The 26,169-nt window shown below is 36.1% G+C and overlaps 1 protein-coding gene across 1 annotated transcript in view; it reads right to left on the bottom strand.

Annotated features, from left to right (window-relative positions):
- The window catches only part of ADAMTS6 (ADAM metallopeptidase with thrombospondin type 1 motif 6), a 153,961-nt gene that overhangs the window by 58,751 nt on the left and 69,041 nt on the right, over nucleotides 1–26,169 (bottom strand). Inside the window, exons 10-12 of the mRNA XM_037374274.1 lie at nucleotides 25,201–25,347; nucleotides 15,469–15,610; nucleotides 3,194–3,301 (exon numbers count right to left, since the gene is read on the bottom strand). Coding sequence (XP_037230171.1) covers nucleotides 3,194–3,301; nucleotides 15,469–15,610; nucleotides 25,201–25,347 — 397 coding nt within the window. The remainder of the gene's footprint in view (nucleotides 1–3,193; nucleotides 3,302–15,468; nucleotides 15,611–25,200; nucleotides 25,348–26,169) is intronic.

The following is a 26,169-nucleotide window of genomic DNA, read 5'->3' as shown; positions in this document are numbered from 1 at the left end:
TTTAAAACTGAAATGTTAATTCTTCTCTAACACCGATAAATAAGATAAATAATTTTCACTTAATTCAACTAGAAAGACAGGGGCGATGCATTTGCTTATGTATAAATGTACAAAAAACTGTGAATAATGTAAGCAGTCTCAAATTTTTCTTATAAAGATCATTAACAATAAAATAAACCACAGTATTACAGCACATTTGAGATCACTTATGTAAGTGTTGGCTATTTAACAGAACTAAGTTTTACAATAGTATACTTTTATAAAACTCACTAGGGAAGTGCTCTAATATTGAGGAAAAATGATTGCATCTTTTGTAAGGATGGGAAAAGATTAGTTCAATTTTAACAATGGATTTTCAATCACTGCTTCTACAATTGTTTTGCAAGAAAACTTCATGTCCAAAAATAACTTAAATTTACCTTATCTTAATTTCCAGTAATAACTCATATCATCGCACAATATAGCTATTTAAACTGTCCTTTCAGCACACTCTTTCTACTATTTGCACGTCTGCCCCACATTTACATCCCTAGCATGGATCTAAACAATGAAGTTAGAAAAGGTTACTTTTTTAATTACTTTAAATTCAAAGACAGAATAAACATTCCTATCAGTTTTGTCTTATCATTTTATATGCATCAGAGTCCTTTCAAAAACCTATCATTTAGTCTACCTTCACGAACACATCTCTGGGCATACCAGAGAGAAACTTCATGTATATTTAAAATTATTATTATAAATTAGTAAAAAGTGTACCTTTTTGAACCCAGCCGAAACGTAAAACCCTTCACCAAAGCATGAACATATTAAAGCTTCAAAACAGAACAGATGTACAAGTTCCATCAGTAGCAAGAAACCACTCTATTCTCTTTCCCTGTATGCAGAAAACAGCTGAGTAACTTTTATGGAAAACACTCTAACAACCTTCAGGCGTAGACAGACATCTACTGTGGAAAATTTCAACCCAAAGAGTTAAAAGTTTGGCAGGTTTATATAAGCAACTGAAAGAAGGTTTTATAATAGAGTGTTAGGCCAATTTAATTACAGAAAACCCTCCCAACACTGCCAATAAGATGCTAATGCGCATTGCACCAAATTTTGCTTTGAGTTAATAGCTACACTGAATTTACATTAGTGTAACTAAATGCAGAAATTGACCCTCCAAATATGATTAAATACTCTGAGATCTTGTTAGGCCTTTAGAGCAGAGAATGTAATTTATTACATATTTGGACAGAGCCCAGCAAAACAGGGCCTAATTTGGTTGTGGCCTTTAGGCGTGACTGCAATATAAATGTAGTAGTAGTTGTAGTAGTAGTAGTAATAATCATAATAATAATAAAGTGTTATAGAATTGTAACCTATTATTTTCTCCTTAGCATGTGGTAAAGAGAACGACATATTTGGAAAGAGCTCGTGTTTTCTGGTTTTTTGCTATCAGGAACTAATAATTTACAGGAACCTTTGAAGCTGCAGTTTACAGATACAGCTCTCTGCTGTTAACAGGCACGAACAGTTTACCTTTGTAAAACAGTACAGATTCTCTCATTTCCCTCTAAAACCTAATGATAGAACAAGATACTGATGACTGGAAAAAGACATTTTGTAGACAGCAAACCAATTAAAGCCTCTGGCAAGTGGACACAGCAACATTGTCTTAAAGCATCTCAACTTGTTCACCGTAGTCCCATGGTTTAAAAAATATAAATTGAGGTAAATTGCTCCTTGTCATTGACAAGGAGCGGTGGTTCCAAAATAAACCTAGACTGTTGATTTAAGAGTAGAGCTTCTAACATTTACTGTTACTTTAATAAAAGGTAACATTTTTGGTAGAATGCGAAGGTCTCTATTTTCATTGGCTAACTCTAAGCACTCTATTTTTTTTAAATGACCCCTTCTTCAATGAATTTATTTAACATGGTTTACCAATATTTCCAAACTCAGCATGGAAAAGCCATCAGAATGATGCTAGGTCATGAGCCCTGAATGAAGCCATCAACAAGCATTAATAAACTGTGACAGCTGCCCAAAAGCTTTCATTCTTTCTGTTTAAACATCAGACTGAAAGTCAAAATGCAGTGTAATCTTTGTTGAAACTAGCCTAGCTAGCCTGGCAAAAGTCAGAATGAGAATAGATGTCAGCAATCACTGTTAGGAAAAAATTCAATTTGGAGCAGTAAATTTTATGAACACATGCAGAACTTTCGAACAGATACTAGATACTGTTTAATATAATAAGGTCTCTTCACTTTGTACGAACATAAAATATATTATTTGGGGGGGGGAAAAGGCATATAGAATTCACTTTTTCCCCAGTACCTGTCTTGCAACTTAATAATTTTGAAAAAATTTCTATCCTCTTTAAGACCTGAATAGATCTTGCCTTGTAATTGAGAAATGCTCTTTTACTATTCTTAATCTAAAACTAAGTTTCAGAACTTTGTCTGAGACCACTGCTATACAGACATTGTTTTAAAATCAGAATACACATGTTCAGCCACATACAGTAGCACTAGACTTATCTATTGCAGCATTCACTTTCTGTATTTTTCTGTTAGGTAGAAAAGTTTATCAGACTGCACGGCAAAATCCTTTAAAGCTGAACAGTTATGCAAGTATAACTGAATATTGTAAGAATAATCCACAGGCAGAACAGAAATGTCACTGGGAAATATGGCTTTTAGAAAACTCTTTTATTAAGGCAACATTTTTTCTTTACGTTTTTATGGTTCAGCTTGTACCTGAAGGATTTTTTTTTTAAAAAAAAAATCTTCTAACAAAATGACAGAATTCAGGCTCTAGATTTATGTTACACATTTTCAAAGTCCATGCCAGACCTAAAGTTATAACAGTCCTCTATGGAAGAGTGCTATATAATTTAATAAACATTAAACCAAAGAGTTTTTACAAAAATTACTCAAAAAATATGCTAAGTGTACACAACAGTTTTGGGTTTTTTCAATCCAGGCTATAGATTTTTATAGCAAGCACAAATGTTTTATTAAATTATATATATAAAATAATTGTGAAAAAATTCTGTGGGATACCTCCAATTAAGATGCAAACATATTCTGAAATATCTCTTTTTTTGAAGTCTTATGTTGCTTCTAAGTACTTTAATTTTCTTGTCCTCTCTTCCTGTAGTCTTTAAACAATAAATTGCTTCTTCAAACAATAAATTATTTGTACTTACCCCCTTTTCAATGCTCCCTGTTTGGCAAAGAGTACCTTCAGCTGCTGGAATGCTGTTGGTAACACAACGGTTACTTTTGCTGAGGCACCAGAGCTCTCTACACACTTCCTAGGAAAGAAGGCAGAAGCAAGTTGATGAGAATAAAAGCCTAAAATTGCTTTCAGTCCTCATACACCCACGTATACACAAATTTGTTTTGAACAGAGACTATTAAGAAGTAGGCTGCAGAGATAAATCTATACACGGCTGTGAAATATTCTGGAGCCAATTCAGAGTCACCACATTTTACCCAAGAATATTCTGCCAAAAAAAGGTATTTCTGGAAGCATCAAACTGTAGGCTACAAGAATGCGTTTTTCACACCTGCCATGCAAGTCATGTTTTATAGATGCTTTTTCTTGATTAGTGCTAATACTGGGATTAATTTCTTTTAGTGTTGCTATAAAAGCGGTCTTCAGATGCTCTGTAGTATCTCCATTACTGTCATTATCTGCCTCAGAAATGCATGGTAAAAGGATACTATTGATTTTGAAATATAAACCAGCAACAATTATTTTTGTTTCCTTTAGTTAAAGCCAAATTTCTGAGCTCAGATTACTTGCACTTCTCTTCTGTAACACTCGCTGAAAAAGTACATGCATATTTAGTGCTAACTGAGGTATGTACTAAAATATTTCCTTTAGGCTTTTTGATTTGTGGGTGGTATTTCATATATGATTTAGCCTAACCTGTTTCCCTCTGTTGTCATTGTTAAGCAAATACAGGTTTTCAAATAATCTTTTTTCCTACCATATTTTGTTGTTTGGTTTTGCACATTTAAATTAAGCCAGTTCTGCTGACATGGGAGATTCATTGTTAAAACTATCTAAGGTTGAAATTCATAATGTGGGCATGATCCAAAGTTGGCTGCACACTGGAAATCTTCATACTTGCTTCAGTTGCACTTGGATTCAGGTATGCATGCAGAATGGAAGCAAAAGTGGTTTGCTTCTACAGTAAATTACTTACATGATAATCTTTCTTGTGTTACTTAAGAGTGTCTGTGCAAGAGTTCACCACCTGCTAGTATATATTTTCTAAGTATTTTTTAAAATTTGCAAGATACTCAGATCTTTAAAATTACCATATAGTTATTATTATTTTGCTTTATTTAATTGCTGCTTGAAATCATATCTTAGAATTAATCCTTGCAGAGATTCTATGGCTGAACCTTGGCACAAAGAGCAAAAAGGAAAAGACAGTGTAAGTAAATTAAAGTTAATATGTGGCCCCACCCCGAAGTTCATTGTTTCTCTGAGGAAATGAATGAGTACCTAGTGTCTAGGCTATCTTATTTATACATATCAATAGGAACAACTGTTAAATTTAACGCTAAGATTCAAGTTTCTTGCAAAATCCATATATACAATCCATATACAAATGGATTTATTTATACATTATTCACTAGCAGCTGCAGTACAAGCTTTTCTCAAATAATGCAAAATTATTTTCCAAGTTTAAAATCAGCTGGTGCTGTTCTTGCAGGCCTATTAATACACTGTATTTAAAGTTTCATTATTGGTACAAGCAAAGCATCTTTTTAAAATCCATTAAAAATATACCATATTATAATGGTTTGACATTATAAGGAATAAGTAATGATGGTTTCTGCAGTTTCCATCCAATTTGTGACTATCAGGCCTGAACTATTTTTGTCCTGTTTGGTGGGTGGCTCTGTGAAAGCTTAAGGGAATTGTTGAGTCTCTGTTTAGGAGAAATACTGCTGCTTGTAAAAGAATACCCACTTACAACATAGAACTCTTGCTTTTCAGATTAGAATTATTCTTTGAAGAAATGCAAACAGTTTTATTTACTTAAACCTCTGAATAAAACACTTGCTTTTGCAACTCAGCTGAGAAAATTTTCAGATTAAGATACACAATTGCAAATAAACACACAATTTAAAACATCAAGGAGGGAAAGAACAAAAAGTACATCACAAAGATTCTTGAAAAAGTCTAACTAGATTACTAATTCCACAGTATGAGGTGCTGCTGTCATAATTCTGCCTTATTTACTTTTCCATTTATTACTTTCATTTTGTCAAGCAAAATTAGTGTAATTAACTTGCTCGTGTTTCATGTGTGGTTTACATTGTCAAATTATAAGCGTCAGACTGTGACACTTCTACTTGTGACCTTATGTTTATTTGGCATCTGATCAAGTTCAAATACTTAAATTAGCGGCTGTGTTGTCACTGAAGTTTCGTTCAATGTTCTGAAAAGCCAAAAATTCAATTACCATGAAGAAACAAAGATTTCAACCATTCTAATATAGGCAAATGCAAAAAATCAGATCTGGATAACAGTCTGGAATTTAAAAACAACTACATTTCAAGGCAGTTTGAATCCAGAGTTCTGGTTTGTGCTCCAGAGTTTACATGCAGAATTTCACTTCTGATACGCCTACACAAGCATGCCATCTATATATTAACATATATGGGAAGTAATAATTGAAACATGTATTTCATTGTCAGGCTAACATATCCACAAATGAGAGTATTTAACAATTTCTTTCTGATAGGATTCTTTCTCTGTACTCCAGCTTCTTCATGGCACTAGACTCCTCCAAATTCACTGACTAGCATCACCCAGACACCTTAATTTCAAACAAATAATCAGCTGAACTGTGTGAATTAATAGATACAGCACTCCAAAACTATTTTAGCCATTCATCTGGTTGCAGGATGATTGTAAGCATGTTAGCTCACCTCCCTACTCCACAAAATGTGAAAAATATTTCCCTTCTTCCTAAATTGCTTTGGGAGATAGAATAAAAAGCACTGCATCAAACCCAGATATTATTACCCACACAGTCTGGTAGTTTTTATTCAGACCTTAATTTCAGCAGAAGTTTGCTTAAGTAAATCCCTAATGACAAAATGAAAGTTTCTGACAAAATGAAATGACTGTGGGCTGTATCACACTATTAATATTTGAGAAAAAACCTCTGTTTAAATCAGAAAGGAGTTCTGTTTGAGACATACAATATCCCAAAATCAACAGAATATTTCCTTACAGAAACTATGCAAAAACCAGAGGATTTATTAACTAAAATAACACAGTCTATTAATTTGTAGAAGTAATTCATATTAAAAACTATAAATTAAAGTATTTTTATAATTTCTCTTACATCTAGCCACACTTATTTAAGAAGCTGTTTATCGTCCCTTGCTGTTTTGCATTTGAAAGAAAGAGTAGAATCTGAAGTACATTCTCGATTACCCTGTACTTGAAGTTAAAAATAACATGAACATTAATTTGAAAACAAATAAGATACCTAAAAAGAAATGGAAATTCCATCTGTGCTGTTATTTCATTAAATGAAAATGGAATTATACCAGGTACTACTATGGCTATGTCTTCTTTATTTTCAGCTGATTTTATAAAGTTAACAGAGAAACTCTGACCAAGGTGCATAAAGCTTTCTGTTCTCCAGCTCAGCCCTACAGCTGGTACTACCTTAGTTTCATAGCTACTGATTTGAGCTATTTCCTTACTACCACCATTCTATCTGTAACATCTCTTAAGCAACTGATTTTAATAAGCCAGCCTTAAAAACATGAGGAACTGCCCCGGAAAGGTCAGGCATAAAGTAACTAGTAGAAAGTATACTGGTTTTTTTCACACACTAACAACCACACATGCATGCACGCACACCCACCCACCCACCCACAACTACCCATCAACATAAGGTGACCCTTTAGGGGTAGCTTTTTTTCACTGGTGGACAGAGGATGAAGCTAACATATTTTTTGCCAACATTGTATTTGGGTGAATAATTTACTGAAACCAAGAGAAAGAAGCATAACCTGAAAATCATTCAGTGACCTCAAAGTCAGTCTCCAAATGTGTGGATTTACTAATTTCTAAAGCAAACATGTGAAAGTGTTTTAAAAATCCAGGAAACATAAACTGAAGCTGAGGCCTTTCACAAGATCAAGACAAGATAGATGACAACCTGTAACGGTGTATCTTAGGGCTCCATGACTTCAGTTTGGAATTCGGATGCTTGTATTTGCAGTAAATTAAACAAAGCTGAACCCATCTAGAGAAAAAAAACAGCAAATCAAATTATCTTCCTTTTGCCTAAGTGTTATCAATGATGGAGCCTCCTTCTGTTTTGTCATGCAGAGTTACATATAGGCATTTCAAATTATGTAACATCTAAGCATCCTATATCATAATCATCATTAATGGTAACAATACAGCACAATCAAAACTCAGTAATATGAGCAAAGACTAAATTGCTGTGCTGTTCTTAATGTTCTCAACACTAATGAAAGCCTCCAACAAAAGTTAGCAGTTTTGCCCATAATATTAAAAAAAAAAAAAAAAGATGGTGAAATACATTCACAATGCATATTAAACTATGGTAATTTGGGAGTTCCATTTTTTCTTCATATCATTTTAAAATGTTAATTAGGATTTTGTTACTTCAGCACATTTTATCTATAATATGCTGCACCTCTTGATGAGCATTTGCCAAAATAGAGCATAAAAATAATTAGCTTGAATTGTAATTTACAATTCAGACCTGAAAAGCATCAGCCTAGAGTATTTTCAGCCTCACTGCTGAAATACTGCTGGCAACAGTTAAAACTAGACTATAATTATGGGTGAGCTTGAGAAGGGTCAAAGTTTAGTTCAGATAAGCACCCAAAAGTTACCATTTTAGTGCTCCACTACCTAATGCTCATTAAGTGGTGCAGCATGTTATGAATCACAACATGCTGAAAGAATGTGAAATAGAATCTAAAGCTTAAGTCGTGCTTTTGTATTATGATACCAATATTCTTTCCTAAATATTGGGTGCTTATGTGAACCTTACGGAAACTACAGAAGCCCCACAAGGTCAATCACCTCCAAGTAGCATCCTCCCTTTCAGACACATACAACCTATCCCATCTGTAGTCAAACCATACTCCAATATCTGGAACCTCATTACTGCTTCTACTGTCATCTCATGCGCTCCTCCTGCTTTGATCACTAGCTTCACCTTGCACATTTTCAAGCAGCCTTCATAAGATCCAGGCACATTGGTGTTATGCCTGTGTCTCTTGTGAAAGAGAGAGAAAGAGAAGGGGAGGTGGCGGGAAGATATAGGGGGAGAGAGAGAGAAGGAGGGGGGAGAAAGGGTAAGGGGAATGGAGGAAGGGGGCTGGAAAAGGAAAGGGGGGGGGGCGGAAAAGAGAACAGAAAAGGTGGGCAGAAAAGGGAAAGGGCGTCGGCAAAGGGAAAGGGCGTCGGCAAAGGGAAAGGGCGTCGGCAAAGGGAAAGGGCGTCGGCAAAGGGAAAGGGCGTCGGCAAAGGGAAAGGGCGTCGGCAAAGGGAAAGGGCGTCGGCAAAGGGCGTCGGCAAAGGGCGTCGGCAAAGGGCGTCGGCAAAGGGCGTCGGCAAAGGGCGTCGGCAAAGGGCGTCGGCAAAGGGCGTCGGCAAAGGGCGTCGGCAAAGGGCGTCGGCAAAGGGCGTCGGCAAAGGGCGTCGGGAAAGGCAAAGGGCGTCGGCAAAGGGCGTCGGCAAAGGGCGTCGGCAAAGGGCGTCGGCAAAGGGCGTCGGCAAAGGGCGTCGGGAAAAGGGCGTCGGCAAGGGCGTCGGCAAAGGGCGTCGGCAAAGGGCGTCGGCAAAGGGCGTCGGCAAAGGGCGTCGGCAAAGGGCGTCGGCAAAGGGCGTCGGCAAAGGGCGTCGGCAAAGGGCGTCGGCAAAGGGCGTCGGCAAAGGGCGTCGGCAAAGGGCGTCGGCAAAGGGCGTCGGCAAAGGGCGTCGGGAAAGGCAAAGGGCGTCGGGAAAGGCAAAGGGCGTCGGGAAAGGCAAAGGGCGTCGGGAAAGGCAAAGGGCGTCGGGAAAGGCAAAGGGCGTCGGGAAAGGCAGGCAGGAAAGGGAGGAAAGGGAAAGGGAGTCGGAAAGGGAGGAAAGGGAGGAAAGGGAAAGGGAGTCGGAAAGGGAAAGGGAGTCGGAAAGGGAAAGGGAGTCGGAAAGGGAAAGGGAGGAAAGGGAAAGGGAGGAAAGGGAAAGGGAGGAAAGGGAAAGGGAGGAAAGGGAAAGGGAGGAAAGGGAAAGGGAGGAAAGGGAAAGGGAGGAAAGGGAAAGGGAGGAAAGGGAAAGGGAGGAAAGGGAAAGGGAGGAAAGGGAAAGGGAGGAAAGGGAAAGGGAGGAAAGGGAAAGGGAGGCAAGGGAAAGGGAGGCAAGGGAAAGGGAGGCAAGGGAAGCGGACGCAAGGGAAAGGGAGGCAAGGGAAAGGGAGGCAAGGGAAAGGGAGGCAAGGGAAAGGGAGGCAAGGGAGGCAAGGGAGGCAAGGGAGGCAAGGGAGGCAAGGGAGGCAAGGGAGGCAAGGGAGGCAAGGGAGGCAAGGGAGGCAAGGGAGGCAAGGGAGGCAAGGGAGGCAAGGGAGGCAAGGGAGGCAAGGGAGGCAAGGGAGGCAAGGGAGGCAAGGGAGGCAAGGGAGGCAAGGGAGGCAAGGGAGGCAAGGGAGGAAAGGGAGGCAAGGGAGGCAAGGGAGGAAAGGGAGGAAAGGGAGGAAAGGGAGGAAAGGGAGGAAAGGGAGGAAAGGGAGGAAAGGGAGGAAAGGGAGGAAAGGGAGGCAAGGGAGGCAAGGGAGGAAAGGGAGGCAAGGGAGGAAAGGGAGGCAAGGGAGGAAAGGGAGGCAAGGGAGGAAAGGGAGGAAAGGGAGGAAAGGGAGGAAAGGGAGGAAAGGGAAAGGGAGTGGGAGTGGGAGTGGAAAAGGAAAGACAGGTGGGGAGAGAGAGAAGAAGGGTCTGGAGACAAGATAGCCCTAGCAAAGAAGAAAGGAAGAAAGGGGACTACAGGAACTTGTTAGAAAAAGATACAAAAAGGATGTAAAACTACTTCAGGATTCAGAAACAGGAAAACTTCCACAATTTCTCTTGGCTATACCGATCTTAATCTTAAAAAAAGAAGAGGGAACAAAACTCACTTTTAAGAATAAAAGTGAAAATGTTTCAAATGTTCTTAATTACAGCATGATCCTGTAACTGCTTACACAAGAAAAGCTTGAAACTTTATCATTCTAAATGCAAAAGGCCTGCACAATAGTGATGACAGGTTTTGCACTTGACTGGCAAGACCTTATGAAATAAAAAAATAATGGAAAGGTTGCTAAAAATGAAAAGAGTATACCACCAGGATCTTAAATTCCTCTCTTCGCCTACACATACTTTAATACCAACTTGTGAGCAATGTAATATAAATCCATTTGATCAAACTACTTACGCTCTGTTAACAAACACCACGTATAAAGTGACTTAGCCATGGTATGACATATGAAGCTTTGGGGAAAAAAAGTCACTTTTCAGTGAGTTGCTAAGTACTATGTACAGATTCAACTGAATACACAACTATAGTCACAGTATCAACAAGTGAGGGAACAAGAGGGAACCAGTAGTTTTACTGCAAAGATACACCAGTGGCTTCACTGCCTTTCCTTCTGAAAAAACAGCTTCCAGGCTCTGCTTCTACCTTCCTATAAAAACCCAACATCAAGCTCAATATCCCTCTTTATTTAATTGGAGTAAATCACATCAGTGTGTCACGAAGAAAGTGACAGTTTAATTCACCAACATTAAAGTTTGTATCACCTGATTACAAGGGTCAATTCTAATTCAGGGTATTTTGCCCTAAAAGAAATACTGTAGAACTATTGTGTACAGTAATTTATGCACTTTCCTGGATTTGAAAGTTAGCTGATCAATACTATTTTGTTTTGGTCATTACTAACTAATTCAGTTAAACTATTCCATCTCTGAATTGGCATGAAGGAAACCAGAGAGCAATGAAGGTATGACAACTGCATGTTCTTCCACTTCTGTAGTCGACACTTTCCTAGCAATTAATGCTAATTAACTTTATGGTCACCATAACTCATTAAAAACTTCCCAGAGACAACTAATGCAAGGGAGCTATTGAACACCAGGAGGGCTTCTTAATCTGAGAATATCTTCATTCTGCCTGTTTACAAGCGGTAAGTTCTATCATAGCTTGAACTCCATCTGTCCTCCAAAATGTACTCAGAAAATGTGAATAAAAACTGTTATTTCAGTTTAAAGCTATTTTCATTGGCAAACTAACTGAAGAACTTACTTGCAAAGATAACACCATAACAAAGAGCACTACCTATCATCAGTTAAAATACACAACCCAATGTGTTAAACTCCAGTGTGAAACACAATGAGTGGTCCTGATGATTTCAGTGAAGCCATGTATGCAAAGGAAAAGAGTTTGTCACCTCTTCCCCATACTCAAAATATTTGGTGACACCAATGATGGTGGAAAAGCATAAAATGTGAAAAAATATACCAAAGAATTGTGAGGCACTATCTCTGATATGCATGCCAGCAGCCAACAGCTTCACAGATCATAAAACACACCACAGCAATATTAGCCATACGCATAAAGTATTAACTGCTATTAAAATGTCTGAGGTTTTAGCCTCTGTCCTAAAAATGAGAGGACCAGTTCTAAGGCAAAGCATTATTTTGAACCACAAAATCCGTAAGTTACAGTCACGTATTTTCAGGTATTATTTAAACTCATAAAACAAGACTGGAATTTGTTCCTGAGTTAACCCAGAGACAGCCAAATGCCAAATGTTATTAGGCCGATGCTCAAAGGTTTAGGAGGTAAGGAGTCAATGAAAAAAGTTCTCCTTACACTCACCTAAACAAAGGGAAAGAAAAAGGTTCTGAACTACCAGGGGAACTGGCATACGAACCGAGCAAAGAGCAGAGACAAAGCTGACAATCAGTAGAAGAGAATTCACACTGCACCACCCTAGAAATTGTAGCATATCTAGTAGTTAGATAAATGAACCAGAACGAGCTCCAGTTATTCCTGATAGCCTCAAAATCTCCCACTGTAGTGAATCCAACAAGATACCTGAAAGCATGTGTTGTCTTCAGGGAAAAGTTATGTTTCAGTATTATATGGTGAAATTTCCACCATTACAATTTGGCTCACTCAAAGTCAAAAATTTAACATTCTCCTGAATCTGAAAGTGTAACTTAAAAATGAAATATTTTAAGTAATTTGAGACATTGTCTCTCAATTCTTTATTCAAAGTATCTATTTCTTCACTTAAATTCTCCAAAATTGCCCCTGTATCATAAATGGTGGAAAGTACAGAATAAAGAACAATGCACATGTAACATTAGAAGGATCACTGTTTACTATCTAACATGTAGTTTTAATTTTTCAGCTTAAAAAGCTAAAGCATCTCTTTGAATTCTTCTTTACTTATTGTGCTGAACAATACAGGGAAATCTGACCAATAGCCACAATACTTTTGCTGGAACAGTTCTGTCCCTAAGTGACTGAACAGTTTAATTAGGTCTAGTACTTAACATAGTATCAAAACAAATCTACCAAAGAGCTCCTTTTAAGGACAAACTGGCTCCTTGACAGTAAACACAGAAAGGCAGAAACTTGCAGCCCCTTTAGTACTTTAGTTCTGATACCTTAATTGTTCCAACACCTCTCCATGTATTTAACTTTGAGTTCCTAGATGAGAAAGGCTTCAGTTACTTAAATGTGAAAAACTCTCTGCAGGATTAGGACATGATCTATGATCAAAAGAAACAAAAAGTTTAAAACACACATACAGAGAGAATGGATGAAGAAATAGGGTAGAAAAGTCAACAAACACATCAACATTAAAGATAGATGGTTGAAAGAGGTAATTTTTCACACGTTTAGTAAAATATTACACAGAATTCCAAAGTAGAAAGAATCTGAAGATTTTCCAAGTTACATTGAAAACATCAACCATTTCAACCAAAAATCCCAACAGCTCCATCAGAGCCCAAAGACTTGTAACTTTTTGGCCTTTGAGAGTTTGACTGTTTCCCTTGTCATGTCTCGCCATCACAAATCAGTAAAGAACATGAGCAACAGGAAAAGGCAAGCAATTTTCTCTGAGATTTCCCTTTGGTTTAGAATTTATTTCCGAGTCACTAAATCGCATGTTGGAAAACCCGCCCTACCCCTTTTTTACCATGCACTTCAAATAAAAAGGGCTAAAAGAAGTGCTGTACAAAAGTTAGTACACAAACTACATCCACCGTTAATTGGGGATTTTTATTGGTTTTCCATCCATAGCTGCACATGTGTCTGTAAGAGTAAGATCAATGAACTATTAATGGCATCTTCATGTGAACAGTACATCAAATAGGAATACCCAAAGCACTGCTTATTTTTGAAAATGGAAAGGCTGAGCAGAGTATTCAGCTTGGCTTCTCCTGGTATTTAGATCTAGTTCCGCTACTCAGTTCTAGAAACCATATTATATATGAATAGGTCTTTCTTGTGTGGGTATTTCCCATTTGCGTTACCAGCTTCCAAAGACTTTTTTTTTACCCTTTCAAAATTATCACTTGAAAACTGTATCATCATAATCATCATGACAATATTTTCAGAGCATTATGGCCATGGAGGATAACACTTTCAAATGCAGATGCTATTTTAAATGCATACAGTTTCTTAAAGTGGGTATTACCGAACTTCTGCAATAACCTGTTATATTAATATATGCAGTCTGAATCTATCTATTAAAAACAGGGGGGGGGCGGGTCTGAGACAAGTAAGTTATGCTTCCATTGATGGCACACTGATGGAACACAACACACTACATCAGAGGACTGGTAATGTCACACAAAGACGTAACTTTTTAACTATTGCCTCAATTAAGTGTCAACCTCTTCTTTGTAACTATAAGGGAATCCCAACAAAAACTTTACAACAAAAAGAAAGTAGGCAGAAAGCCAAGATTACCTACACATCTTCATTACTTCCAATTGTTTGTTGTTTAGAAACTAGCTTAAGAAAGAAAGTGTATCGTGCAGCATGATCATCACAACAATGATTACATAGTTTTAAACAGTATTTGAAAAAAATAACATACATGGGGAAAAGCCAGGTTTTGCACATTATTAACTTTCCAGTTTAATTTAAAATGCATTATATCTCCAAAGGCTGTGCTATAAATGATGGAATTAAATACCTGCAGATTTCCTTAGTCTGAAAATAAAAGAGTACATGTGGTGAGAATTTTTAAGAAAAAAATAAATTAAAAAAAGGTATAACTTAGAGGTAGTGACAGGAAACAAGGCTTTTAAAGAACAGCAGTGGGAAGTGAGAACTTAAGAGGAACAATAAAGGCTGAAAGAGGTTTGATGAGGGATCAGGAGTAGAAGACCCAGTGAGCTACACAGCCAGCTACATACAGCTTTTAAATCCTCTGCACAATGCAATCTGCCAAAGAGGCATCCCACGAATAATACTGTATTTATCACCCCAGGGATATTAAAAATGGACTTTCTTTGTAGCTAGCCTTTAGAGAAGTAAATAGAAGTTCAATGATTACATTGTTTTATTGGAATAACCTAAAAATTAAAATATTATTAAAACTTTTTACTTTTAAACCACTAGATATGTTTTCAAGGTTTATTTAATTTAGCCTCAGCTTATTTTTTGAAAACAAGTACAGCAGAACATATCCTTTTACTACATACTTTGGTCTGTAACATTTTAAGTAAATATTTACAAATTTATTGCATATAGGCCCAAGCGTGCAAGTTCTACTGTAAATTTATTTACCTCAACTATTGCACACTGCTACTTCCAGCCAAAGGTTTGTTACTATCTAGCTAGTCAGTATTCTATTCAGCTATCTAACTTCATGTTCCTCTGTTCCCTTAACCACATCCCATCTTTCCAAAAAGAGATCTGAACAATGTAAGAAACTATATGCTCCATGTCAGAAAAAAACCCCAAAAAAACATCCCCCCCCCCCAAGACCTGACAAATCAATACAAGTACAAAAGTAATTTAAAAAATTCAAAAGTAAAAGCCAATACAAAGATTTCATGTTTCAAGACTAATGCAACATGAACCTAACCTCATTTAACTGAAATCTGGGAAAACTGTGTAGTACACTTTACAAGGAGCAGGATCAAGTTTCTGGGCTCCTTTTTTTCCCCTAAAATTAAAGAATGCTTTCCCCAGCTCATTGTTACACACATATTTTGGTGTACAGTACATACAAATGACTCAAGCAAAAGATGCAGCATAAGGATTAAAATTTACCCTTTGCTTATGTATGATGGCACCAGGCATGCTATTGGAAATCTGTAACCCACTACTGCATCTAACTAAAGATTTATGTTATAAAGGAATATATACACATGACTAAGCAGAACACTCAGCATAAGGATTAAGACTTCTTACCCCATATTTACATTGGCGGGATGTTGCTCCATACTGGAAGCGACACTGTTCATCAGCATCATACACCTGACCTGGGGCCACAGCTGGATAAAGAAAGTCACGCTTGGGAGGCTCATTATCAAGGCAAGTACCACGGCCCGAACTGTTCAACATAAAGGACCAAATCAATTAGGAATTCTACTGACTGTAAATCACAGTAACGATATCATGTATCTAGTTCTTACTTTTAATAGCACTGGGTGTGAAACAAATATGATTGCAATAAACAAACACTAAGATGGTACACCCATAGTAAAAAGAAAAAATAATTAGAGGGAATTAAGAGATTAAAATATTTTTTCATCATTATTATTAACAAAATGGTTATTTTAGATTGCGAAATAGATTTCATAAATTATCCTTTTTTAAAGTGTGATAATTTCTGAGCCACACAAGACTGATTTTCATTTTTGTTTTAAGATTCCTATTTGTTTTCTCTGAAGAATAGCTACATTTGGTCATAGAATGAAAAATAAACACATTAAGCAAATAAAGAAATTCAGTTTACAATTCTTAATGACCTTCTGATCCTTCAAACAGCTAAGTATAATCTTACAGATAAGAGCAGCTCAATTCGTTTATATAAAAGTAAAACACATTGAAATTTCAATATAACTAAATGTTTATAGGATTAGGACATTAACATGCACACTTTTCTTCCACTCGGGTGAACAAAATAGTTACAGTGGTAAAAATCCTGCAGGATCTTCAAATTTACCTATACTAGTGTGAATAAAAACATTTGTATGGATCCAAGATCTTTTTTATTGTGTTAATATTTTGCCTTTAAAATTTCATATTAGAACTAAGATCATACAGTATTTTCTTCTCTTATATTCACTGTTTTGCTTGGTGGTTGGCGGGGTTTTTTTCCAAAATATGCCCATATTCAACTACATTAGTGTAGTGGAATAAATAACAAAGCAAGCCAAATACACTCTGAGTTCTGTCTAGGAAACTTCGCAACTTTGTACTTTGCTAAATATAATTACTCAGTTTTATTTAGGCAGTGTGCATAAAAGAGGGCAGATGCTTTTTTACTTTCATTTTACATGTGAATAAGTGAGGATTTTTAAAGAATTCTTATGCCAACACTTTAAATTTTTTCTGACATTCCTACAAATTTTGCCAGCACTTATGTTTTTTTTTCCAAATCTTTTCCATGCACCTTGCCAAAGGAACGTAATTTCAGAAGTGAATGTTCTATGCTGTTTTTAGGAGATCTCTAATTTTCTATACTTTTCATGTGAAGATAAAAAAACGAGCAAAAAAGCCTACTCTAACTCACATTTTGTGTTCTTATTTTAATCCCATTTCATTCAGTTCTTTGAAATACTACAATAAACCCTTTGAAAAAAAACAAAGAAACAACTGCTGACCATTTCAGAAAAAGGCAAATAGCAACTAAGGCAATACCAGGTAAATACAGAAAAAAATATGATATTCAGTTACTAATCCCAATGAATTCAGTGTGATTTACCTATACACACACACACACACACACATACATGCACCCTCAGCTGAAATCTACCTTTAAAATATCAACTGTGTGGTCCTGGCATAAAAAAAATAATGTACTTCCCCTTTCATTCCAGCTTTAATTATTGCAAGCATAAATATTTTCTAATAGCAGAAGTTGGGAAACTATCCTACATTCTTTTGAAATACTTCAGTGTTGTATTTTGTGTGTATGAGGAGTACATGTTAATAATTCCAATATGAAAATAACACAAATACAGTCTGATTTTTCTGCATTGTCTGGACCAAACTGCAGATAGGAACTTTACTTCCAAGCAGTTGGAATGTTAGCATTTGACACCAGTTTGAGCTCGTACTGCAGGTGATGGGAACATTTTCAATGATTCCAATAGTGCAGAGTTTGATCTGTAAACTACGATCTTGTAGACAGCCAAAGGCACAGCGTTAAAAAATCCTCATTACCTTTGGAGACTCTCTGCATAGGCACACATACTCCTACATCCATTAGATTACAGAATGAGATCTAAACCTTTAAATTCACTGAACCTGTAAACCTGTTAAGTCTATACCTACTCTACAAGTCATAATTGCAGAAATATGTCAAAATCCTTATAGTAAATACAGAAATATGCCTCTTCTGCTCTAATGACAGGATTTTCATCATAATGAAAAACTGTTGCGATAGTAGAAAACCAAGAAAATGACTACAAAGCAGTTGTTCACTTACAAGATACATCACATTACCATCGCTCAGACTGAAAATTGTTTCTTACTTTCTGCTTCAGTTCTGTTATTTCACTCAAGTAGCTGAACAAAATCAGCACATTTCAAAAACTTAAGCATTAGAACCTGACACTGTATTGTGTGAAGTACTTTGGAAAGGAAATACCATCTGTTATAAACCACATTAATTAAACCACGGACCTTCCATTGGTAATGAAAGGTCTCACCAAAGCTGCACGAAGGATGAATACAGGCCAAGGACCATAAACTTTTCAGAGAACTTCTACTGGACTCAGGAATGGTGTAATACTCTTGAATCTATATCCTTGTTCTTCTCCCTTACTCTTTGCTCCAACAAAGTAAACCCCAGATACCTGAGAAAGAAAATCTGCTAAATCTAGGGGAATAACCGAAAGGGTGCAAGAAGAATGGCATCAGAGCACTTTATAAACAGAGATCTAATAGTTATTATCAATCAGGCCTACAAAAGCGAAAAAAGTGCTCTGTCCAGATGTAAAAAAGGTACAAGAGGGAAAAGAATGCCCAAAATACCTTCAATTCTGAAATTTTAGAAAATTTCTACTCACAATCACTTTTATGCTTTGTGACCTTACTTTATAATAAGCATATACAAAGTCAATCCTACAGACTATCACTGCAGAACGTTTACATTTTTGAACATGGAGTGAATAAATCTTAAGTGTCTGCAATATAAATAAATGATCTCAAACTCATCCCTACATTCTATATACTCCACAAGATACTATTAGACTTCCTCTATTTCCTAATTTTAGTTTCATTTCATAAGGTTTTATGGGATATGGTGGCACTGGTTCCAATTATAAAGTAACAAAGCTTGATGTCATTTCATCTCAGTATTGCAGTGTAGTGCCTCAACTGATCTTTGTAAAATACTCTACAGTATATTTTAAACATTGTTTTGTATTATAATATCACACGGTAGCAAATTAGTCTTCTGTTTGGAAGCATATCAAACACACTAGAGCATTCTCTGAAAGCTTAAGATCACCAACATGCTACCACTGATAACTGATCAAAATAAAAGCAACCAGGGATTCAGTGCAAGATTCTTTACAGACAAAATAATGCAAAATTGAGGATCATCACCTCTGTCCAGACACCACTGTTGCACTGAAGGCCAATAAATAGAAAAAGCAAAAAACACTGATGTAGACTTTTCAGGGTTGACGCTCCTATTACGGTTTCTACTCCCAAACATTTCAGCAACATGCACAGTACAACACAACTCCTTCAGTGGCTAAAAAAAATATTCCAAGAACACTGGCAACGAAATTAGGTTTTGAATTTTACAGAATTGGCTCATTCATAATAATAATGTGGACTATAATGCAAGCTATGATTAACAGTGATACATTCAATTTCTTATAAATATTAGTAATTATCTGTTATAGCTAAACAATCACATACATAAATATATGGATAGTATACACAATTTTATTTAATTCTGTTATCAAATTACTCATAAAATATGGGAAAATAGTAAAATTTATTAACTATAAACACAGTGCATTTTACACATATACATACATATAAAAATGTAAATAATTTACATGCCTATACATAACATTTGGCTCCTAAAAAAAATCCTTACTTCTTCTTTATTACATACTTTTCCTGAGTAAAAACTGGTTTCCAGAGAACACCAGGATTTATTTCTGTACAGGTTACAAAAGCTGCTTAACTTGACATTAATGAATAAACTCTGCAGATTACTCAATAGTCTACAGATAATAACAAAAATATTTGCAGAATCAGGGCATAAGTCATGGAAGTGTGATTTGGAGTGGTATGTTTAAAACTAAAATGAACCAGAACAGGATTATTAAATGAAAACACTCTTGAATGTTAAGAGAAATTCAGATGCTGATTCGATTTACCACTTACTCCTATGATAAATTCTACTTCTTATCAATCTTTTATGCAAGGCTGGCTCTACATCTTATTATCTATTTCATAGCAAAGACTAATATTGAACACAATCTTCATAATATTAAATTTTTCTTTTGTCTGATAGTATATGATTTGCTATTTCTTTAATGTACACTTTTCTCCACAATATGATCTGTGTTCCAAAGCATTCTTTGATTTGTTTAAATAATCATCCAGAAAGCCATATAAGGAAAAATATATTGGTTCATCTACCAAAATCATCCACCTACCAAAATCTATTGGTATCTAGCCTTCAGAGTTTGGGAGATACTAAGCTATAAAATATAAGGTTTATTCATTGTTCTGTATTTCTTTCATCAAACATACTACAGGGAAGTTAATGGGAATCTGCTGATGATTCTGCCCTTTACAATCTCCTCAAATTTAAATAAGCCAAGAGGTAGACAAATAGTAATACTTGCGAAGTCAATGTTTAAAAACATATTTTCATGATTACAGAAAGTGTAAAAGCCTTTTAAGTAAAACATAAGACTTTCAAAGTTTCAGAAATCTACAGTAATTGCGGGCACATGCTTTTTATTCAATTATCTGATAGGTAAAAACCAAGTCCTAGTAAACTTTAAAGAAATAAGCAAACTGTAATTCAAAGTGTAGGTCAACAGATAATACTGAATATAAATTTTCTCCATTGATTTGTAGAGAGAGATAGGAAATTTTGATATGATTGATGTGACCTTATATTTCAAAACCAGTCTTGGGTTGTACATTTTAAAGATTATTTAGGTTTCTAGAGTACTAGAGGAACGGCCAACCTGCCATAAAAAGCACATGAGACACATATCCTATATTTATCTTGCATATCCACTTGTATGTCCAAGATTCTTGGGTAGATGAAGTCTGGGCCCAAACATTGGATGATTTATCTTGTCTACATGGGCTTGCTTGGACCAGCGTAGTTTTGGCTCCTTTCCAGAGTTAGAAAAGTGTAGTCTCAGACCTAAACCCTGCTGTATGGCAAACTTAGACCCTCTCCAAGAACCTCCTGTCATAGATCTTATTTATTCAAATAGTTTAAAAGGGTCTTGGTTCTTCTCCATTCATCTTCAAAAGACAATCCTGCCTTTGAAAGACAGAGCTGGCCATCTGGCTTCTTCTAACACCTTCTCTTGCTGACAGGATTAACGAACTATGATTCTAGAAATCAGATTTTGTTCTTGCAAAACATAAAAGCAACAATAAAAAATTCTAAGCAGAGAGTTCTCCTCTTTACATCTAGGTATCTGCACGGCTCTATAGGCACACTGTGTAAATACATGCTGGCTCTCATGAAACGTGCATGTTATATATATAATATACATACATACATACACACACACATGCTGCATAGAATTAAATTTATATTAAATGGTTTTCAGTCACAAACAGTATTTTTAGGCTTGGTTCATTACTCTATGAACAGATATCAAGGGTTTCCACTTCTCTGACAAGAATCTCTGTTCTCTGACACTGTTTCCCAACCCTTCAATTCTCAGTGAGTATTACTGCCTTTAATTCCATAAAAGGTTAGTGAAATTCAAAGCTATTGTAAAGCACTTATGAGCAATTCAGTTGATAAACTGAATTCAGTCAAAATCCCACTCTAACATAAAGCTTGACAGACAACTGTTATTCTGTGTTAGAAGGAACGTTTTCCTCAGAAAAAAAAATATTTCCTTTAGCCATTTCAGAGCCTGTGTCGGCTGACCATCCTTCTTGAGAGTTTTGATAGATCTATTACCAATACATAGCGTTACTTTGTCTTATTGCCATCCTCTAAGCCACATTCATCCTCTATCTGGCCATCTCGCAAAATAAATTGCTTTCCCAACTAGTGCCTGACCGAACTGATACCTTCCAAGTGATACTTAATGGCTATTCCTGAGTAGCGTCAGTCTGGAAAATTTGTTTCTGGGTGTAGTTTCAAGAAAGTCTTGAGTAAAAGAAGGATGACACTACTTTTGATTGTGACCAGCATGACTTCCATTTCAAAATGCTTCTGCCTGATGATAAAGGACAACATGGTATCTACATTACAAAATGGCACACAGTGAAAAACTGCTGTAGCAGGTGGTGACCCAAGCTGATAAACTAGTACATCCACATTAATCTACCGTACGTATAACACTGTGAAAAAACAATGAGCTTCTAGTGGAATTCATTCCAGCTGCATCATCCAGGTGCCACGACAGCGCTGCTCAAACTCACATCCAAATCCAAGCTGATAAATCAAAAAGGTGTTGTCATACCGACACACGGCTTCAGGTTTTCTGCTTGAGTATCTGCATTTCATCCCATTGTGTTCCATCCTTCTTGTTAAATACAGCTAAATGAATCCTAAACTAGCCATATTCATTCAGCACAAGAGGAAACCATTGTCTTTCTTATTTGTAGTCTATTGGGTCCTGTCCCCGCTGTTTTCCTATTGTTGAGGAAAAACGGAAAGAAAGGGGGCAAAAATCTAATCTATATGGAGACACAGGTGACAATATCTTGAAACTTTGCCTCTAAAGCTCTAAATCAGTATTTTTCTCATTTGTTGCTAAGTTTTGAAGAAGTATTAGGAGAAAAACTGAATTATTTTTCCTGTCTGGATGCAGACTGTTCTCTTACAGGAGCAGTCAAGGAATTACTACCACATGAAACTTGCTATTTCTCTTTGCTTCTTGCTCATGGATCATTACAAGTAACAGAAAAGGATCTGCTCAGGAAAGGTGTGAATGGGTAAAAAAAAGTAATCTAGGCTTCTGACAGCCATCTTGCAGCTACCTGAGCTTTAGATCAACAGCTTCCTGCTGTCATTGAGGAGATGACATGAAAAGCTTGGGAGAAAACTAGAAGCTGGGGAAAAAAAATTTACAAATTTACAGACCATTCTACTTTATGAAATAATAAAACAACTATTTTGAGAAAAAATTATTAATTCATTCATAGTATAGTAGAAACACAAACAAGAAGCATGTATTTATAATGGACAGATCATGTTTGAGAAATGTGACATTTTTAAAAATAGATTGCAAATGTAGGACATGAAAGAGAAGTTATCTTTGGATCTCAGTACATTTAACACAGTATCATATACAACTGGAAAATCTATTCATAATTCCAACATAATTGGATAAAATGTTTATCTAAGGTGGCTTCGAAAAAAATAACATCAACGCTCCAGGTTACAAAAATACAGCTAAAATACTATAAAAGATAAATTATTATTGAAGCGGCTATGTGTAGAATTTATTTTATTTACTCTAGGTCAAACAACACTTAGTATCTTCAGTAATGATTTTTTTTACGAAATTCGAAGATGATAATTTGAGTAGAGTTGCAAATACTGGCAAATAGAGAAGTATCTCAAAAAAACTGAGATTATTACTTTGGGGACAGATTCACCAGAGTAACATTCTGGCTTTATGCTAAGGTAACTACAATTTCAATGGCATCCCACAGACTTAAAAATGAAACTTAACAGTGAATCAAATCTAGGAAACAGGAAAAAATAATGGAGATGCTAACAGTAAATAATAAAATAAAAAATTAAACATAGAGGAGGCACAAGCCAAACATGTTTTTAACTGGCAGTAAAAATCTGAAAGATCACTATATACATATCAAGTACAGAAACAAGAAAGTTTATTCAAGCTGAAATTTAAAACTGTGTGGGAACATAATGAGCAAATATTCAGCTCTGTTACATTTGCAGCATAGCACAAGCCACAGAATGCTACCATATTTCTTTCTCTAAATCCATAAGAAATTACTTATTACCTCTCTGTTGAATTGTGTCTTCATCAACAGACAACTTACTGTCAGGACAATTACGGGATCAAAATGGAATTCAGAGAGCAACAAAGTAAAGTAAATGAGACAGAGAATAGCAGAACTGTAACAGTAAGAAACAAAACCCCACATGCTACAAGAAAATACCTGAATTTTAAGCTTACGCTCAGAACTACTAAACTGTGAAATAATCTCTCAGTAGAGTTGTGAAAACCGTATTCTTTGTCATAGTTAAAACTAGGCCATGTGATATACTAGAAAGTCTAATGGGAACAGTGTTGAATTAACAGGAATGATTGGTTATGATAAAACAAAACTACCCTGTACATTTATTTTTTTTAAATAAAATAATAGGAGTGTTAAATGAATACATACATATCTCTCCTGAGAAAATCAGTTTATATTATGAGAAACCTGTACCACACATATACGTAAGGACGACTTATTCAGTCTGTTTTACTTTATAGGCACACATCTTAAAACACTACCGTACATAAAATTGGGTGGGTGCACAATTCAGTGAGATGATACAAAATGCTGATTAACCTGACACAGTATCTGAAGTTTTTTTCCTTTGAGCAGCACCACCATGAAACATTTGTCTCTGCCCACTGACTATTCTATGAAGAGCTGAAACACCTCTCCAGAGCAATGCAGTGATCCTCTACACTGCGTGTGAAGCTACATTTGAAGCACCCTAAAGAAAATTTATTGGTCTGGGTGGTTCCCTTTAGGCAAGATTCAAAATACAGCACCTTATTCTGAGGTTAGATCCCTGAAAGAGCAGGAAAAGATCATTTTGTTCTTAGCAGTCTCATTGTTAGACCACTTGACTGCTTTAAGTCCATCTCCTAAAACACAGTAAGTGTACGGATTATTAAACAACCTTTATTTCTTAGAAGACTGATTGCACTGACGACACTGAACCTGCCAAGCAGCTGCCATTTGCTCCCATAAAACCTGTGTTACACTATATTTAAAAATCCTGTTATCAACCTGTTCTCTGTGAACTCAACTGTTTTTGTCTTTCCCAATTTAAAACACATGCAAAGGCTTCACTATGCATCACATACACCAATGTATACGTGGATATGAGCACATTTTTGAGATTAACATATTTTGACTGTTTAGATTTTTTCATACAGAAGTAAAATTTCAGGTAGCAATCTACTTCTGGATAAAAATCACCACACAAGTGTAGATTAGCACAATTTTAATATATTAACGTAAAGATCTATGCCATCCTCTCCTATAATCTTTATATTCTCACCAATGCTACCAAAGAACATTGATAGATAAAAACCCCACAAGACTGCATGAAAAAAATCTGAAGAATGAAATGTGCAAGGATCAGGGCCACAGCCTTGTTCTTTGATTAGATTCCTTCACGTTATGCACGTATTTAAAAAAACAAAACAAAACAAAACAAATCAACAACTTCCCATCATTCATAGACAAATTCCACCCTTCTCTGTTCCTTGCCCTCAGATTAATGAAGTAGTAAGATATCATCAACAATGCAAAATGTTTTGAATAGATTAAAAATGAGAACTGTAGGTAGGGAATGAAGCAGAAGAAGCTTTTGCCAATACATACAAAAAGTGCTCTACAAAATAAAAAACTTACATGACTTGCTGTCCATTTTAAAAATGTAAACTATCAGAACAGGTCACTGTATCTCTACTCTTTACCCTGAAAAGTGTCAATTTTTTGTAAACTCATGATTTTTCTTGTGAGATTACTTACTCTAAAAAACTGGTGATGTAATCCCGACTGCAGGCTGACCAAGAGAAAGGGTTGGTGTTTGCTGTAATATGAGCTGCCATTAGCTTTGCTGCTTCGTGACCTTTGGTCCCACAGGAATTTCCAATTCCATCATGATTCATACCAAAACTGCCCAAAAGAGGAGAGAAACAGCTCATTACATTTCTACAGCATCAGATATCTCTTAATGCCATCTTTACAGAAATCATGTTGGACCTAAACGTACGCAGGAGAACTTGGGTGGAGAATCAGGATCAGTTAAGTTCTCTTTAGTTTATTCAGATCTCAGAATACTGCACAATTAGATAAATTTCCTTTCTCTCACACAGACTTTTGAAAGCATTTTACTTATTTTCTAAAGCTTCTAAAGAAAATATAACAATATTCTTGCAAAATAAATACAGAGCACTCAGTTCTTATTTGGTATTGTACCTGGATAAGGAATATACATTGTGGCACTGATACTCAGATTAGTAAACAAGGACAAAGAGAGAATAGTTGATGTTGCGGTAACAGTACAGTATAGGCACACAGCAGCCAACAATTCAGGGAGAAAATGAGTTCTGCAATTCCCAGGATCACACTGCATGCACACTCTCTCTCTGTATCCACTCACAGAGTAGAGTGACTTGGAACCTTCTTGTTGGAGGTCTGCTTTGTCATGGAACATCAGAATGAAAACAACTAGAAATCAGCAGAAAGTATAGTAAGAAACCTCTGGAGGCACTTGGCCAACAGAGATTTCTAGGCAACAAATTAATTAATTTTCAAGAACGATTATATAACTGTGGAAAAAGAAATATGGAAAAAGAATCCTTATGTCTTAGAAATCCCGTGTTACTGAAATAAACCCTCGGAGCTATAGATAGTCAACATAATCTTTAAATTAAAAATAGAAGTAAATTCACAGAGCATCTATTTGAAAAGACTTTCATTAGAGGATAACTTTGA

Source organism: Falco rusticolus, chromosome Z (assembly GCF_015220075.1).
Source record: "Falco rusticolus isolate bFalRus1 chromosome Z, bFalRus1.pri, whole genome shotgun sequence".
Lineage (NCBI taxonomy): Eukaryota > Metazoa > Chordata > Aves > Falconiformes > Falconidae > Falco > Falco rusticolus.
The sequence above is the reverse complement of the archived record's forward strand: the minus strand, read 5'-3'. Positions and strand labels throughout refer to the sequence as shown.